Source organism: Saimiri boliviensis, chromosome X, assembly GCF_048565385.1.
Source record: "Saimiri boliviensis isolate mSaiBol1 chromosome X, mSaiBol1.pri, whole genome shotgun sequence".
Lineage (NCBI taxonomy): Eukaryota > Metazoa > Chordata > Mammalia > Primates > Cebidae > Saimiri > Saimiri boliviensis.
This window is the reverse complement of record NC_133470.1, coordinates 15584228-15603835: the sequence shown is the minus strand read 5'-3', so window position 1 is coordinate 15603835 and position 19608 is coordinate 15584228. Positions and strand designations below refer to the sequence as shown.

Here is a 19608-nt window from a genome sequence, read left to right as displayed (position 1 = left end):
AGAACCCAGAAACCTGGCATACCAGCAGAGGGGTAAAAATAGATCTCATCTCACTGCAACCTCTGCCTCCCAGGTTCAAGTGATTCTCATGCTTCAGCCTCCCACATAGCTGGGATTACAGGCACCCACAACCATGCCTGGCTAATTTTTGTATTTGTAGTAGAGACGGGGTTTCACCATGTTGACCAGGCTACTCTCGAACTCCTGACCTCAAGTAATCCACCCGCCTTGGCCTCCCAAATAGCTGGAATTACAGGTGTGAGCTGCCATGCTTGGCCAAGGGTAAAAACTTTTTTACCAGTCTCTGGCCTCTTTCTCTCTGCACAAACTGGTTAAATATAAAGTAAAAGTCACTGTATATCTCCTCTGTAAAGTTTTTTTTTAATTAATTGGCTTAATAATAATAAGAGCTTAAGTCCAATATTTAGTCAGAAAAGTGAAAAACGTAATGCATTTTATTTAGTTCATGTGACTTGAGTAATCTTTGGGAAATAAAGATGGTTTTAAAGATCGTTGGTGAAATACAATTGTCTTCCAAATGTAAACATGTGGTTTAAATTATGTTCAAATATTAAGTTTGCAAAATACTTTAAGGTAATAAACCGCTTCTTTGACTTTTGAATTTGTTTAACTTGCCTGCTTTCTAGCTAGGTAAGGCCTGGGGATGTGTGGAGTTGGCCACGCCCCTAGCTATGCTGGAAACAGTCAAACCTTATCAGAACACAATTCACCAGGTTTTACATTAAAGTTAAAAATGCTAAGAGTCCCCATTGTAACATGCAATTAAGACTACTAGAAACAGTTTTTTTTTTTTTAATTTTTAGAGATGGTGTGTCACCATGTTGGCCAGGCTGGTCTCAAACTCCTGACCTCAGGTGATCCACCCATCTTGGCCTCCCAAAGTGCTGGGTATGTGCAAGATGTGTGACAATAGTAGAATGTGAGGGTTTTTTTTTTTTTTTTAAAGGTTATAAAAGGTTTTTACTTTAAAAAAAAAAAAAAAGATAGGGGTTTCACCATGTTGGCCAGGCTGGTCTTGAACTTCTGACCTAAGGTGATCTACCCATCTCAGCCTCCCAAAGTGCTGGGATTACAGGCATGAGCCACTGCACCCGGCCTACGTTTTTACTTCTTTAAACTTTCTCAGTCATCATTTTGGCAAAGTAAGTAGTTTATGGTAATCTGGAATTCCAAAATCAAACTTCAGTTTCAAAATTGTCTTTCCTAATGACTGGCTTTTTGAATGAATCAGAGGGCTCCCGAAAACATCCAAAAAGGAGGTAAGCAGAATTATTTGACATCTTCAGGTACATGGGATTGCCAAAATGTGTTCAACCTCCTTTAGGTTATATTTTTGTGAGTAATATTAATATATATATTCCTAAATTGTATGGAATTTATAAAATTCTAATGTCTATATGCTATTAATTATAATTATGGTTATTATGCTAAGTTATTGTAAACCACAAAAATAACAAAATTTTCTTGTCAGTGCTATGCACCTAATTTGGAAAAACAACTGGTATCCAAGAAGATATAAGCATGAACTCATGGAGAACCAAGATGGCCACCTTGTCGTTCCTGAGTTCCTTTTTTTTCTTCCTGAGTTCTTGAAGCTTGTATAATCCCAGCACTTTGGGAGGCCAAGACAGGTGGATCACTGAGGTCAGGAGTTCAAGACCAGCCCGGCCAACATAGTGAAACCCCATCTCTACTAAAAATACAAAAAATTAGCCTGGCATGGTGGCACATCCCTGTAATCCCAACTACTTGGGAGGCTGAGGCAGGAGAATTGCTTGAACCCGGGAGGCGGATGTTGCAGTGAGCTGAGATCACGCCATTGCACTCCAGCCTGGACAACAAAAGCAAAACTCCACCTCAAAAAAAAAAAAAAAAAAATCTGCATTCCATGGAAATCATCATGACAAAAATAAAATAATCCAAATTGAATACATTGGTGTAATGACTTAGAAATTGTTTAAAATAGTTTATAACCAATGCTTGATCCCATACTCCTGGGAAAACAAAGCTTTAGGTACATTTGGTCACCTGATGGGCTATTGAAACATTTTATAAAGGGATTTGATTAAATTATTATTTTCAATGCATGTTTTCTGGTTGTTTAAAAGCTTTCCCATGCAAGAGGGCTGATGTTACAACAGTATATTATTATGCTACAGTGTATTTTCGTGAGGTAAAAAAGCTTTTCATGGTTTGGATCTTCTGGAAACATCAAAGAAAGACTGTCCTTGCCATCCACACTAAAACAAAACTTCAAGACCTTGGGCTTTGGGTTCATGGTCTCGCAACTGAAAAGGGTCCCTCCGCACTTTTAGAACTGTGCACCCATTGGAACCCATAGGGTAAAACTAACCAGGGAAATTTCTCCCAAGAAGAAAATGGCATCTTTGATGTGAATAGCTTTTCCCAAATTTACAGATTAAAATCTCTACTATCATGAAACTCTCAGAATTATTTTTTCTTGCTTATGCCTCTATGAACAATAGAAGTGGAAAAGGGGTCTGTTATGTGTACTAATGGGGTGTATTTTTATTTGTGAAGGAGTTTGCAGTCAGCCTTATACATGGATACCCTTATATTTTGATAAAGATAAAGGCCCAATGTAGGTAACTTACTTTAATGCTACATGTGTTGCCTCATAATCAGTCAAAAAGAAAACACTAGTTCCCTTCTCTTAACTCACATCATGGGTTAAAGAGAACATTGCCAGAAGGCCTTCACTCTTCTAAAAGGGTATCGTTTGTTAGGTCCTTTTCCCATGGTTTAAAGTAAAAGAAGCAATGATTAGAAATGTATCCCTCATGATAGGCTCTATAGCAAATTCTACTGTAAAGGCTACAGTTACACAATAAACTCTAAATTTTCCTGTGAACATTATGAAAAAATTGGCTAAACAGAAAAGTATCGGTGCAGCCGCTAGCACTTGTGGCCCATGGGGAAATACATCAAATGAAGATTACAGAAATTCAGTGGTAGGGGATTGACAAAGAAACTGCTTATTCAAGTGAGTAAACTATCTAGCTCATTCTTTGATCTCTTTGGTTTTAGGAGGTTTGGTTTATGGGGACCTTGGGTAAGAGGCATACTCCAAACTCTTGATATTATCCTCCCAATAGTTATAATAATAGTCTCCCTAGTACACTGTGTTCTCTCAAAGGTTTTAAATGCTTGCATGCAACCATCTCTAGAATGTCATATGGTCTCTCTTCAACTGGAATAACAGGAGCTGAAAGAAATGTGCAACCATGAGGACACCATAATCTATCAATTATGTGCTAAGACCGGAAACCCAAAATGAGAGCTGAGAGAAGCACTGAGGTCCTAAGTTTTGGTCATACTCTCAGCTAAATAAGAACCTGACCAAAAAAGGAGAATTTTTTTTTTTTCAGCAAAATTCTGGGACACCATTGTTTTGGACTGAGCTCATGCACTAAGCCCCAACAAACCAAACCAAACCAAAATGGAGTCACTCGTGCTAAGACTTTAAGGAAACACAGAATCTAGAACAGACCAGATTTGGTTTTTTTACATGCAAATCTCTGTAACAAACATTTCTGACAGCATAGGTATCAACCCCTTGAAGTTCCCATTAAATCTTTTAACCAAATTCATTTCCTCTCACCTAGAGACCATCAAGCTTCAGATAATCATGCAACAAAGGCTCCAGCCAGTTCCAGGTGAAGAAGCTACTCTGGCCATCAAGAAACTACTCTGTCTCCACTAGATAGAGCAGGGTGAGAGTTCTGTGATCCCCAATAGGAAGGGACTATGCCCCAAACCAGCATGAAGCAGTTACAGAAAAAGACCATCAGTCCTTCTGGCTCCCATAAAGATTTATGGGGATCACATCTCCATTAAAATAAAAGCAGCAGGAAAATAGGGTCTGGAGGCAGGGAACATAAGGCCAATTCACACTTCAGCTATAACAGGAAATATCCTCTCCATAGGGCTTAAGCTGAAAATGACTTTGTAACTTCATTTCAAACTCTTCATTTACATAGGGTGTACCCAAGTAACCAATGAGATCCTCTAGGGTATACTGAAACTCCCAAAAATTCTGTAACAGGGCCTTTGAGCCCCTATGCTAGGGCCTGCTCCCACACTGTGGAGTGTACTTTCATTTTCAATAAAACCCTTCATTCCTCCCTTGCTTTGTTTGTGCATTTTGTCTAATTCATTGTTCAAGACACCAAGAACTTGGACAGCCTCCACTGTTAGCAATTAGAGCAGAAATAAGTGAAATAAGAGAACAGACAACAATACAGAAAAATCAATAAAACTAAAAGTTGGTTCTTCCAAAAGACCAAGAAAATTGACGAACCTTAGTAAGACTGACCAAGAAAAAAGGAGGAGACTCATTATAATAAAGAGGAGACTCATTATTAATATCAGAAATGAAAGAAGGAGTATTACTACCAAACTTTCAGGAGAAAAAGAAATATAAAGGAGTACTACAAACAACTTTAGGCCAAAAAATTAGATAAATTAGATGAAATGAACAAAATCCAAGAAAGACACAACTACCAAGACACAAACTACTCAAAAGGAAATGAAACACTTGAATACAACTATAGCAAGGAAAAAGACTGAAATTAGTAATTTTAAAACTTCCTACAAAGAAAAGCCCAGGCCCACATGGCTTCACTGATGGATTCTATCAAACATTTGAAGAAGAACGAAAATCAATCCTTGACAGATTCTTCTAAAATATAGAAGAGGAGACAATACTTCCCAATTCCTCTTATGAGGCTAAACTTACATCAAAATCAGACAAAGCTATCACAAGAAACCATAGACCAATAGTGCTTATGCATATAGATGCAAAAATCTTCAGAAAATACTAGCAAATGGAAGCCAGCAACATATAAAGTGGATTATAAGGCCAGGCATGGTGGCTCATGCCTGCAATCCCAGCACTTTGCAAGGCCAAGGCGGTCAGATCAACTGAGGTCAAGAGTTTGATACCAGCCTGGCCAACATGGTAAAACCCAGTCTATTCTAAAAATACAAAAAATTAGCTGGGCGTAGTGGCAGGCACCTGTAATCCCAGCTACTTGGGAGGCTGAGACAGGAGAATCACTTGAACCCGGGAGGCAGAGGTTGCAGTGAGCTGAGATCATGCCACTGCACTCTAGCCCAGGCAACAAATAAAGTGTATTATATATCATGACCAAGTGGGATTTATCCCAGGAATGTAAGGGAAAAAATAAAAAATAAAGTGTAAACAAATAAAATAAAGTGGATTATACATTATGACCAAGTGGGATTTATCCCAGGAATGTAAGGTTGGTTTAACAACTGAAATCAATACATGTAATATACTATATTAATAGAATGAAGGGAAAGAACACATGATCATTTTAATGTATTCAGAAAAAGCATTTGACAAAATGTAATACTTTCACAATAAAAACACTCAGCAAACTAAGCACAGAAGGAAACTTCTTCAATGTAATAAAAGGCCACTACAAACAAATACACAGCTAATATACTTGATGAAAGACTGAATGCTTTCCCCAGTATCATGAACAAGACAAAGATATGTACTCTCATCATTTTTATTCAACAGTGTACTGGAGGTTCTAGATAAGGCAATTAAGCGAAAAGGAAAAGAAAAGGCAGATTGGAAAGGAAGAAGGAAAATTATTCACAGATAACATGAAATCCACTAAAACTATTAAAACTAACAAGTTTATCGAAGTTCACAACACAATGTCAGTATATAAAAGTTATATTTCTATACACTAGCAATGAACAATCCAAAATGTAATTAACAACTCTATTTACAATAGCATCAAAATTTAACAAATTCAACAAAACAAGAGCAAGACGTGTATACTGAAAAGTACAAAACACTGTTGAAATTAAAGATCTAAATAAACAGACATCCCAAGACACCCATAGTGCTCAAGTTGATCTACAGATTCCAGGCAACCCTACCAATAACTCAGCTGCTTTTTGGTAGATATTGACAAACTAATCCTAAAATTCATATGGAAATTCAAGGGACCCAGAATCACCAAAACAATCTGGAAAAAGAACAAAGTTGGAGAACTGGCACTTCCTAATTTTAAAACCTCCCACAAAGCTACAGTAATCAAAATTGTACAATATTGACATAAGGATAAACATAGAGATTGTGAAATATAATTAAGAGTCTAGAAATAAACTTTTATTATGGTTAACTGATTGAAAAGGGTGTCAAGAAAATGTAGGAAAGTACAGTCTTTTTAAGAAATGGTGCTGGTGGCTGGGGGTGGTGGCTCATGCCTGTAATCCCAGCACTCTGGGAGGCCGAGGCAGGTGGATCACCTGAGGTCAGGAGTTTGAGACTGGCCTGGCCAACATTGTGAAACCTTGTGTCCACTAAAAATACAAAAATTAGCTGGGTGTGGCAATGCACTCCTCTAATCCAAGCACTCAGGAGGCATGGGTTGCAGTGAGCTGAGATCACGCCACTGCACTCTAGCCTGGGTGACAGAGCCAGATTCTGTCTCAAAAAAAAAAAAAAGAAAAAGAAAAGAAAGAAATGGTACTGGGAAAACTAAATATCCACATAAAACAGAATGAATTTGGAATCTTACCTCCCACCACACACAAAAATTAACTCAAAATGGATCAGATACCTAAATTTAGGAGCTAAACGTATAAAACTATTAGAAGAAAACAAAGTAACAGATCTTTGTGACTTTGGGTTAGGCAATGGTTTAGATACAACACCAAAAACATGAGCAACCAAAGAGAAAAAAGATACCATTCTGACTGGGTGTCATCAAAATTAAAAACTGCTGTATTGCAAAGGACACCATCAAGAAACGGGAAAAGACAACCCACAGAATGAGAGAAGGCATTTGCCAATAATATACCTGATAAAGGATTTGTATTTATAATATATTTTAAAAATCTCTTACAATGCAATAATAAAAAGATAAATAACTCAATTTTAAAGATGGGCAAAGGATCTGAATAGACACTTCTCCAAAGAAAATCTGCAAATATCTAATAAACATATGAAAAGATGCTTGACATCATTAGTCATTAGGGAAATGCAAATGAAAATCACAATGAGATTCCATCTCATGCCCTCTGGGATGGCTATAATCAAAACGATAGACAATAGCAAGTGTTAGAGAGGATGTCGAGAAATTGGAACCTTCATACATTGCTAGTGGAAATATAAAATGGTGCAACCACTTGGGAAAACAGTTTGGGACTTTTTCAAAATGGTAAACTTTACTTAGAGTTACCTTATAACTCAGTACTTCTACTCCTAGGTATACATTTAAGAGAAATAAAAACATACATGCACAGAAAAACTTGTATGTGATGGTTCATAGAAGCATTATTCATAATAGCCAAAAAGTGGAAACAATCCAAATGTCCATCAACTTATGAATGAATAAATACAATGCGTATATCCATAAAATAAAATATTATTCAGCAACAAATAGACAGTCAGTACTGACATGCTACAACATAGATGAGCCTCCAGAACATTGTGCTGAGTGAAAGAAGCCAGACACAAAAGATCACATGTGTTCATTTCTACAGCATGTTCAGAATAGGCAAATCTATAAAAACAGTAAATTCATGGTTGCCTACGGCTGTTAGGTGGCACTGGGTGGCTACAGAAGGGAATGGGGAATAATGCTAATAGGTATGTAGTTACTGTTTCAGATGATGAAAACGTTCAAAAATAAATTGTGATGCTAGTTGTACAACACTGAATATACTAAAAACCATTGAATTATACAATTTAAATGGGTGAGTTACATAGTATGTGAATTATATCTCAATAAAGCTGTTAAAAATATAGTGATGGTCAGGCACAGTGGCTCACGCCTGTAATCCCAGCACTTTAGGAGGCTGAGGCAGGCAGATCACAAGGTCAGGAGTTCAAGACCAACCTGGCCAATATGGTGAAACCCTGTCTCTACTAAAAATACAAAAATTAGCCAGGCATGGTGGTATGGGCTTATAATTCCAGCTACTCGGGAGACTGAGGCAGGAGAATTGCCTGAACCTGGGAGACAGAGGTTGCAGTGAGCCAAGATCACGCTACTGCACTCCAGCCTGGGCGACAGAGCAAGATTTCATCCCCCCAAAAAAGTATCTATATCTATATATAGATATAGATACATAGTGATGAATTCCGAGAAAATCATGTGGTCTGCTTGTAAAGTCACCTTTTATCTTTATATTGTAAGGGACATGTATGTTGGTGTCATTGTTGCCAGTCCAGTGAACACCTTGATTACCTACCTGTTCCCATTCATGCTTTGGTAAGTGTTCAGAAGGACATCCACTTGCTTTAATTCTCCCATGTGCACTGATAGTCACGCCTACTTTACTGGGCTTCGAGTCGTTGTTACAGTCTTTGTTTATTTCTTTTGGTGGCATCAGCACAGATTTCATCTATAAAACAGATTCATGCATTAGTCCAACCCTCTGCTTATTCTGCCGCATACAGAGACTTCAGTCCCAGTTGGGATTTTGTCTATATTGTGGTGCCACAACCCAATGAAAAACACACGGTCACTTTTTGCATCTCGCCCACCTCCTACATCTCACTGATCCACTGATGTCAGTAAGGTGGCTCTGTTACAGTCTGTTGGTACATCTTCCAACTACAGTCATTGCCCTATAAAGAAAGAGTTTCTGTGCTTCACTGGAGTTTCTATGTAGGTGTTAGATACATTCTGTGGCATCCATACAGAAAATGGAAGATGCTAAGGTAGGGGCAACTAGGCTCCTGTTGAGCCTTTATCTAGCCATAGGGTCTTAGGAGTTCAGAAACACCTCTTAAGAGGGTGGCTGCTGTGCATTTTGTTATGCTTTCCAGAAGAAATGAGAAAAGGTACATCTGTGTCCAAGAAAGTTCTTAAAGGGGACATAGGTTGAAAACTTCAGAAGCCCTTCAACCTAAATGCAATGTGGTTCTCAGCCTGACTCTGCCAGCCATTGACAACGTTCTCTAATCCTGGCAACAAAACGGCTGTGTTTCTTTGGAAAACAAGATGTCTTTCTGATAAAGCATCAATTACTAGAATCCCTCTTGTTCCCTTACACAAGCAGAGACTGTCATTTTATACTTGTTTCTTTGTAGGACCATCTCTTTAAACAAAACAATGTTAAACAATACTTCTGTTACACTGGTGGCCATGGTTCAGTGATAGACAAATTCTCTGTGGTAGCCACTTAGTTTCTTTTACAAACCAGGGCATGTAGGAAATCTTACCTTTATTTTTAAAAAATAAAACTGAATCTTATTCTGAGGTCCTGTCTCATGGAGCTAGGTAGAAATTCAATCTCAGCTATTACTAGCGACTTCACAGCCTACCTGCCCTGTTTCCTGCCAGCAAATGTCTGCAGGTCTTAGGTAGAGCAGAATATTCTGGGAGGACCCTCTAGACTTGGGTTCACACAACTCACTTCTTCTTCTTCTTTTTCTTTTTCTTTTTTTTTTTTTTTTTTTGTAGAGATGGGATCTTGCTATGTTACTCAGCCTGGTCTCGAACTCCTGATCTCAAGAGATTCTCTCACTTCAGCCTCCCAATGTGCTGGGACTACAAGCATGAGCCACCATGCCCAGCTGTACACAACTCATTTCTGATGAGCTCACTGAGCAAGGGTCACATGGTCTCTTAAATATATGTGGCTGTGAAGTTTTCAAGGCCACTTGGGATCAGGATACTTCGTCCCAGCTCTCCCTAAGGCACTACACCACCATTTTCCCCCGGGGAGTCCTAGTAGCCATCTTTCCCCACATGCCTTGATAGCGAGTTTGAAGAACACTAAACCAGAATCTTAGTCTTACAAAATCTTCCTTCCTTCCATAGTCCCTCTGCATTGAGCCCCCCTCAACCTGCCCACCTTACAAAATGCCTTAAATAAACCTAGACTAGAGGTTGTCATCAAATTCTCCCAACCCTTCCCCTCCCCTGTTAACAATGAAACCATAACCACCACGTGTAAACCAGGAAGTATGAACCCTCCTACCACAGAGGGCTGGAGGGTCCTATGGGATGGGAAAGTGGCAGTTATAAAATTGGACTGTAACAATCTACTTTTATGTTTCATCTGATAGAGTTCCAAATGGCTGAACCTGTTATTTTCACTATAGTTTCTAATACAAGTATGTGTTACCAGTTCAATCTCACTCAAGGAAAGGCAGAAGACAAACAATATACGAGTCGAATTTCTATCTTTAAAACCAGTCTCATGAGCGGTTAGAACAGTGATCCCTGAAGCAGTTGAAACTTGAGGTATCCTGAGAAAATTGCTAGCCCACAAACTCCTCCCCAGGGTCTGTCTTGGTGACTGAAACACAAACCTCAGATCCAAGTATCAGGAAAAAAGAAGAGAAGAGAGCTATATGTTTAGTACTATATGCTATTTTCTTTTTCTTTCTTTCTTTCTTTTTTTTTTTTTTTTTTTTTTTGAGGCAGTATGTCACTCTGTCATCCAGGCTGGAGTACAGTGGCTTGATCTTGGCTCACTGCAGCCTCTGCCTCCCAGGTTCACGTAATCCTCCTGCCTCAGCCTCCCAAGTAGCTAGGATTACAGGTGTGCGCCACCATGCCCAGCTATTTTTTTTGTAGTTTAGTAGAGACAGGGTTTCACCATGTTGGCCAGGCTGGTCTTGAACTCCTAGCCTCAAATGATTCACCTGCCTCAGCCTCCCAAAGTGCTAGGATTACAGGTGTGACCCACCACACCTGGCCACCATTTTCTTCATATAGATAATTACAGTTAATCCTCCCAACAATCCAATATAGTAAGATGATAGGGTTTTTTGTTTGTTTGTTTTTTGGTTTTTTTTTTTGAGATAGAGTCTCACTCTGTCACCCAGGCTGGAGTGCAGTGGCATGATCTCAGCTGTAACCTCTGCCTTCCAGGTTCAAGCAATTCCCTGCCTCAGCCTCCCAAGTGGCTGGGATTACAGGGGCTCACCACCACGTCCAGCTAATTTTTGTATTTTTTGTAGATATGGGGTTTCACCACAATGGCCAGGCTGGTCTTGAACTCTTGACCTTGTGATCCACCCACCTCAGCCTTCCAAAGTGCTGGGATTACAAGCATGAGCCACTGCACCAGGCCTGTAGTTAGGTATTTTTATCTTCAGTTTATATGTGTAGAAACCAAGAATTAGAAAACTTCAGTATGTTGCCCAGTCACTCAGGAAGTGGCAGAGGCAGGATGTTAACCTAGTTCTGTCTGTCTAATGTTAGACCCTCACAGTCTTCACTATGTTAAGGTGGCTCTCAACTTGGGATCTCCACAGAGCTAGTGAGGGACATCCCAGAGGCATCTTCTCAATATCCCAGAAAGCCCTCGATAGAGCTGGCTGCTCAGGCTAACCTCAGGAAAGCAAACGTTTTCAATCTGATCAATTGGAAGAGCTGCCATGACTGATTAGCACCACAGTCATAGGGCAGGTGCCGATGGAGTGTGGCATTCATGCCCCGTGTTCACCAATATTTGACTGACAAAGACATCGTGTTCCCTTATGCTCTTAGCAAGAATCTCATCCACTCACGATGTTAATACTGACTATTTTATCTTGATCAAAATGTCTTATTGGCTTGACTACTTACTGATATCACGAGAAAGGTACCTAAAACTTAGGGTGGGCTTAACTTTTATTGCAACTGGTTTTTTTTTTTTTTGTTTTGTTTTGTTTTTGTCAGACAAGGTCTCTCCCTATCATGCAGGCTGGAGTGCAGTGGCATGATCATAGCTCACTGCAATCTCAAACTCCTGGGTTCAAGCAATCCTCATGCTTCAGCAGCTGGGACCACAGGTGTGTACCACCACACCTGGCGAATTTTTTCTTTTTTGTAGAGATAGGGTCTTGCAATGTTGACCAGGCTGCTTTCAAACTCCTGGCCTCAAACTACTGGCCACCTCAGCCTCCCAAAGTGCTGGAATTACAGACATGGGCTACCAAGGCTGCCTTTTTTTTTTTTTTAGAGTAAAAGGAGGTGCCATTAATAATTACACCAGGACAACAGGTGTAAGCCAGGAAACATGGTCATCAGTTGGGGAGGTGGGGAAGGGTGGTATGTAAAATCACCACAGAATCAGGAAAGGGCTGTAAAAAAGTTTCTATCCGGCCGGGCATGGTGGCTCATGCCTGTAATCCCAGCACTTTGGGAGGCCAAGGCGGGTGGATTACTTGAGGTCAGTAGTTTGAGACCAGCTTGGCCAAAATGGTGAAACCCCATCTCTACTGAAAATTCAGAAATTAGCCAGGTGTCATGGCAGGTGCCTGTAATCCCAGCTACTCGGGAGGCTGAGACATAAGAACTGCTTGAACCTGGGAGGCAGAGGCTGCAGTGAGTCAAGATCATGCCATTGTACTCCAGCCTGGGAGACAGAGTGAGACTCCATTTCAAAAATAAATAAATAAATAAAGTTTCTATCCAGTTTTGTCTTAGGTTTGCCCTGCTTTGATCTTAAACCAGGAGACAGTCAACAAATATTAAGTACTTACTACATACCAGGTGCTGGGGTTTTGTATAAGTAGACTAGAAAAGCAGAGAACAACAGTAAAGAAACAGTACCACAATTTCTTATTTAAATTTGGTAACTGTGATGAAGGATATGTACAAGGGGCTTGACAGTATATAAAAGAGGATCTCGTCTGGTCTGGGGGTCAGACTTATTAAGCTTTAATTAAAAAGATGGGGGCCGGGCACAGTGGTGGCTCACACCTATAATCCCAGCACTTTGGGAGGCCAAGGCGGATGGATCACCTGAGGTTAGGAGTTTGAAACCAGCCTGGCCAACATGGTAAAACCTCGTCTCTACTAAAAATACAAAAAAATTAGCCAGGCATGGTGCCACACTCCTGTAGTCCCAGCTACTTGGGAGGCTGAGGCATGAGAATCACTTGAACCCAGGAGGTGGAGGTTGCAGTGAGCCAAGATCGCACCATTGCACTCCAGCCTGGGTGACAAGAGTGAAACTCTGTCTCAAAAAAAAAAAATTTGTTTTCAAAAAAAACTATTTCAAAAAAATTATCCTATTTGATGTGTATTAGGCAGGAAATCATATCAGCTCAGAACTCAATTGCACTTATATAAGTGACTCCACTTATCTAAGGTACCTAGAGTAGTTAGATTCGTAGACAGAAGGTAGAATGGTGGTTGCCAGGGGCTGTGAGAAGGAGAGAATGGGGAGTTAGTGTTTAATGGGTCCAGAGTTTCAGTTTGGGATGATGGAAAATTCTGTAAATTCATGGTAGTGATGGTGATAGTTGCACAACAATGTGAATATACTTAATACCTCTGAACTATACACTTAAAAATGGTTACAGTGGCAAATTTTATGTTATGTATATCTTACAATATAAATGAATGAATTGAGATTTTAATTTTAAAAATTAGGATATTTTGCTTTTAGAAACCACATAAAATGCCAACATTTCCTCATTTTTCCACCCTCTCATGAATTATTTTTCCATATATAGAAGTTACCCACTTAGTTCTTTATCATGCAGTTATAGATTTTTCTTAAAATTTACACTTTTATATACTCTAATAAAATTTATACTCTAGTCTTTATTTAGAGTTATAACCACTAAAACACAAATGAATTCAAAATAATAAATGAAAAGAGGGATATTCCCTTCTAAGTCCCTGAGAGAAGATTTGTGCCAACATTACTTCTTACTTTGTTTCTCTCTACACGGTGGAGTAAATTCAAGTCTGTGGTCTCTGATATCCCACCATGTACGACCAGAATTTCATTGTCAATGATGGTACCAATTGGGAGCCAGGTATAGAGTTCTTCCAAGGTTTGTAAGATTTTTTTTCCATGTACCTGTAAGTAAGAGCTTGAGTAAGTTTTGTTTTTCTGTAGGTTCAGTTTATTGAATAGTTTCCACATATGGATAAAAAGTAACGGTTTTCAGGCCACCCAGAGAAAGTCAGCAAGGAGTCACTAACCAATTAGCATGTACTCATCATGTCTTTTTATTCTGGGTTTTTATTTTTTTTTGAACCAGAGTCTCACTCTGTCACTCAGGCTGGAGTGCAGTGGTACCACCTTGGCTCACTGCAACCTCTGCTCCCAGATTCAAGCGATTCTCCTGCCTCAACCTCCCAAGTAGCTGGGACTACAGGCATGCGCCACCATGCCTGGCTAATTTTTATATTTTCAGTAGAGACAACGTTTTACCATGTTGGCCAGGCTGCTCTTGAACTCCTGAACTCAGGTGATCCTCCTGCCTCGGCTTCCCAAAGTGCTGGGATTACAGGCATGAGCCACCGCGCCCGGCCCTTTATTTTGTATTTTTGGTACTATGACATCTTGGGATCTTGCTGACTCTGGAGGAGAGACTGTCCTTCCCAGGGCTAGCTAATTCCTAGATAGTCAATGACTCGCCCTTCATATGCAAACCAACCAACACAGAGCCCACACCCCAGCTACCTTCTTCATGGAGCTCACACTCAGGGCCACTCTTCCCCTGCCCTCCTCATCCCGGCCAGGTACCAGACAACTAGAGACAACCTCTACGGCCCAGAGCAGCCTGAAATTACTCAAACTGGTCAGTCCTAAACCAGATTACCCTCAGATGCTCCCCTCTGCCTTCCCTCCCATAAAAACCACAAGCAAGGCTGTCGCCCATGTTTTCCCCTCTCTCCCTCTGCCTTCTTTTTTTTTTTTTTTTTTTTGAGATGGAGTGTTGCTCTGTCACCCAGGCTGGAGTGCAGTGGCGCTTTCTCGGCTCACTGCAACATCCACCTCCCAGGTTCAAGTAATTCTCCTGCCTCAGCCTCCTGGGTAGCTGGGATTACAGGCGCACACCATCACACCCAGCTAATCTTTCTATTTTTAGTAGAGACAGGGTTTCACCATGTTGGTCAGGCTGGTCTTGAACTCCTGACCTCAAGCAATCCACCTGCCTTGGCCTCCCAAAGTGTTGGGATTACAGGCATCAGCCACTGTGCCCAGCCTCCCTCTGCCTTCTGACCAACTCTGGTGCTTCCCCACCCTGTCCCCCAGAGTGGTATGTAGTACTTCCCTTTTCTAGAGAGCTGTAAATAAAAATCTCTTCCTTCATGACAGTCATTTCTGTGCCTGCATGTTTTACCACACCTAAGTAAAACAAATCCTTGGTACCCTTAAAGCAATGAAATATTATCTATGTTAAAACTTATACAAAATGCACAATGAAAAAGTGTGGTTTAATCCAGAAAGAAAATATAAGACTCTACTGTGGCCAGGGCTTCCTGCTGTGCTCGTATTTTATTGGCATGCATTCTGACTAGCTGGCTCATCACCTTTCCTAAAGCATCAATCTGGTCTTTATTGGCTCTTTTTAAATTTCTCTATAGAAACAGCAAAGTGAATACTTAAAAAAAAAAAAAAAGAATGTCTTACCTTATATTTATGCAAAATTTCTTTTGTGAAGCCATACCTAAAAAAAATGGGATTTCAATGATTTAATTGATTGTTGATAACTCCTACTTCCATGAATCATGCAAAAAAGGGAGCCCTTGGCATCTCAGTATCACAAGCACCAAGAACTTAAGAAACTAGACTTCAGTTGGAAGTATCACTTACCTGAGTCTTTGCTAGGCATGACTGGAAAGAATAAAACCAACCAATGACATCATCCCTACTCTCAAGGAGCTTATAGTATAGATGGGGAAAGAAGACAGATTTCTATGAAACAATTACAAGCTGACTTAAGAAGTATGTGGTAGGCACAGGCTGTGTAAACACTACAGGTATGCAGAGAAGCATGCTGGGAGCTGGGGGAAGCCGTGCGGGAGAAGGCTTTTCATTAGACAGAATTTCTCAGACATCCGATATAGTAAATGATTGGAAAAAAGAAAAGACTGAAAAAGAGAAAAGCCTAGAAAGTAATAAGTTGGCTTGTTATGCTCTCTCTGATATAGGTCCGGTCTTGAGGGTTTTAATAGAAAGTGTCAGGAATCTTAATGCTTGAATAGCAGTAGCCAAGGGAGATTCAATGATGACAATGTTTCTGTTACTTTTCTTTTTTCTTTTCTTTTTTTTTTTTTTTTGAGACATAGTTTCACTCTTGTTACCCAGGCTGGAGTGCAATGGCGCGATCTCGGCTCACCGCAACCTCCGCCTCCTGGGTTCAGGCAATTCTCCTGCCTCAGCCTCCTGAGTAGCTGGGATTACAGGCACGTGCCACCATGCCCAGCTAATTTTTTGTATTTTGAGTAGAGACGGGGTTTCAGCATGTTGACCAGGATGGTCTCGATCTCTCGACCTCGTGATCCACCCGCCTCGGCCTCCCAAAGTGCTGGGATTACATGCTTGAGCCACCGAGCCTGGTGTTTGTTACTTTTCTTTGCTTTAGGATAACAGTACGTGCCCTTAATATCCAACACTGTGAAGATGAAATGCAACACACTCACTCCAGCTTTCCACACAAATCATGTTATGTCAGGCTTCTACAGTGTAACGCCATGTTTTCTTTCTTTCTTTCCTTCTTTATTTTTTTAATGTATTTTTAGTAGAGACGAGGTTTCACCATGTTGGCCAGGATGGTCTCCATCTCTTGACCTCGTGATCCACCTGCCTCAGCCTCCCAAAGTGCTGGGATTACAGGTGTGAGCCACCGCGCCCGGCCCACATCATGTTTTCTGAGATGAATTCCATCCTGTACTAAGGTGTCCACATTGTTCAGTCCAACAGATGCCTTGCAGTCCTCACCTTTCTCTGAAACACTAAATACAGCTGACTCCACCATCCTTCTAGAAAACTTTTCTTTCCTTGGATTCTGTGACCATAAGCTCTCTTGGTTTTCCTCTTGGCTCTTCTGAGCCTCTTTTGCAAGCTCTCCTCTACCTCACCTTAAATGTTGCAGTTCCTTCAGATTCCATCCTAGGCTCTTTTCTCCTCTCATTTTCTCCTTTGGGAATCTCATCCCTGCCCGGGGTTTCAGTTATTATCTAGTGTCAATACCACAGGTTGACGTTCCAGGCCACACTTCGTTTCTCATCTCTGGACACATATGTATATTCAACCGCCTACTCAGTAGTACCTCAAATCAGCATACTCCAAACTGAACTCATCATTCCCCCTCATCCCAACCTCTCTCCTCTTTCTACATTCCCAATATCAGTGAATGATGCTGCTGTACCCCCAAACTCAAGTCGGGAACCTGGAGGTCATCCTTGATTCCCTCCTCTTTCAGCTCCCCCCTATCAAGTTATTGAGCCTTAAATAATTGTCTAAACTCCTCTTGAATCTATTTCTCTGCATCTCCATCACCACCACCCTAGTCTAAATGAGAACCCGTTATCTATCTCTTTAACCTTCAACTACTTCCTAATTGACCAGCATGTATCCACTCTTGCCCCTCTCCAACTCTCTCCTCCTACTGCATTTTAAAACACAAATTTTATGACATTCTTTGGTGACATTCTGTTGTCCTTAGAAGTCCGTCCAAATTCCTCTGAACCATCCAATCATTTCTTATGTCTCCAGCCCTATCAGGCACCACCCTGTCCCTCAGTCTATGCCCCTGCCCTCCTGAACTTCTTTCACGTCTAAACAGTCTTGTCCTAAGCTCTGCATAAGTTGTCCCCTCACTGCAGAACACATTCCCATCCCCTCTATGGCTCTTTCTTGAATGCCTACTTCATTCTTCAGATCTCAGGCTAACGCCATATTTCTACAGCGAAACCTTCCATCATCTTTCAGACAAGGTTGAATTCCCCCTTTACAAACTCATCACACTTGAAAAATCTCCTCAACATGTTTCTTCCCTGCTAGATGTAAATTCTTTGAGGGCAGGGGCCATGTCTCCTTCGTTAACCATTATAAATATGATAGGCTGTAAGGGTAAATAGCATGCCTAAATAAATGTATTGAACTATATTACATATAATGGGCCTCTGATAATAGTCCTCGGATTTTTTCCTTCCTAGTTTTAGCATTTGCTTCCATATCTTGAGAATTAGAATTGAAACTCTGTACTCAAGCCAGATACCAAAACTTCCCCAAAGACAAAACTAATCAGTTGCTGAGCTTTGACCAAGGCACCCAAAAGCCCAGGACCAAAAGCATGAGACATGCCCTATCTTCCACTGCCCTAGAGCAAACTGGTTTCTGTTTTTCATAAAACAAGAGATTTTTTTAAAGAAGAAGAAAAACAGAAGGGAAAAGGGAACATTTGTCACCTGTGCTTTTCAGCAAAGACCCTTAAACCATCTAACCCATCTTTATTTCTCACGTTTCCAGTGGGTTAGATAGTTGAAATGCTGTGTTCGTAAATATGTTTATGAGCAACAATGCCAGCAGCAATTACCATGCCATCAAAAAATACACACATCCGTGAAAAGTATGGAACTAGTTTCTGAGACAACACCTGAGGCCAGCCAAGAGTAGCAACAGAACGATTCCATCCAAGTCCGCTTGGAGAACCTACCACACCCCCAAACCCAGCGTAACACACCTACCCAAAACACAATTTAGCCTGTGAAGGTTGGACATGGAAGCAAGAGAAAGAACATAATAGAAGGGAAAAGAAAGGACAGAACTGGAAGAAAATAAAAGAAGGGAGTTTCAGAGCAACTGACGCTCAGCAGAAGAATGGGGGTGGGGAAAGGGGGAAGAATGGAGGTCCTCCTTGAGATTTCCCTCATCCCTCTTCCAATATACTCACTTTTATCTCTGTTAGGAACTAGATATGGCAGCATTTCCCAGAGTGGGAAACTTTTAAAAGAGGAAATCAAAAGGCCTAAGTTACCTCAGATTCATCATATAATCTTCATGGTTCCCTCTGTTCAAGTGCAGGTCATTGGGGTAGACAAGAAAACTCACACACAGGATCATTAGGACCTCTATGGAATTCCTTCCTCGATCTACAAAGTCACCATTAAAAACATATGGGTTGCTCCCTGAGGGGAGACCATTCTGTGGAAGGAGAAAGGGAAAAACAAGCAATTGAACGAATATATTTTTAAAGTAAGGCTGTGCACATAACATCCCTGTTAATTTGGAGAAAAGAGGCTGAGTCAGGTTCTTCCACCAGGAAAAATCTGCTCTCTCGCTTGAGCCAGTTTTACTCTTTCAGGGCAGGCATCTCCTGGAAAGGCCCTGAAAGGGACAAATTCATTTGGGAATGGAAGATTCCAGGGAGGATGGGGGCGTGCTCATTCTACCCACTACCTACTATGAGTTTTCTTTGAAAGGAGCTGATATTTATCCTATCAAACATGGCTATTCTCACCTCTTCCTTCTCCTCTGAAAAGAGGAAAACTTCTACCCAAGGAAGAACACCAAACTAAGAGCCAGAAATCTTTTATTCTAAAGGGTCCGTATCATCAGCTTCTTGGGGATGTGATTCCCCCAATTTGCAAAATGGGGATGGCACTATATCCCTTTCCAGATCACCTGAGAGAATGGAAATGAAAGTACTCATGCAAGTGAAAGGTGCTATGTGATGTGACTGAGCAGGTCGGATGTATAGCCAGTGAGCAACTACACCAGGTGTGCAGAGCCAGCATATATTCTCAATGATCACTGACCGGGCCATATTGGTTTTTAAGTATTCTTAATATCACTCTTGAGTATGAGATAATACTTTTAAAC

General features: G+C 40.7%; 1 protein-coding gene across 1 annotated transcript in view; it reads right to left on the bottom strand.

Annotated features, from left to right (window-relative positions):
• PPEF1 (protein phosphatase with EF-hand domain 1) overlaps positions 1-19608 on the bottom strand; it is a 145924-nt gene that overhangs the window by 41526 nt on the left and 84790 nt on the right. Inside the window, exons 9-12 of the mRNA XM_074391743.1 lie at positions 18764-18930; positions 15412-15448; positions 13699-13848; positions 8284-8436 (exon numbers count right to left, since the gene is read on the bottom strand). Of these exons, the coding sequence (XP_074247844.1) occupies positions 8284-8436; positions 13699-13848; positions 15412-15448; positions 18764-18930 (507 nt within the window). The remainder of the gene's footprint in view (positions 1-8283; positions 8437-13698; positions 13849-15411; positions 15449-18763; positions 18931-19608) is intronic.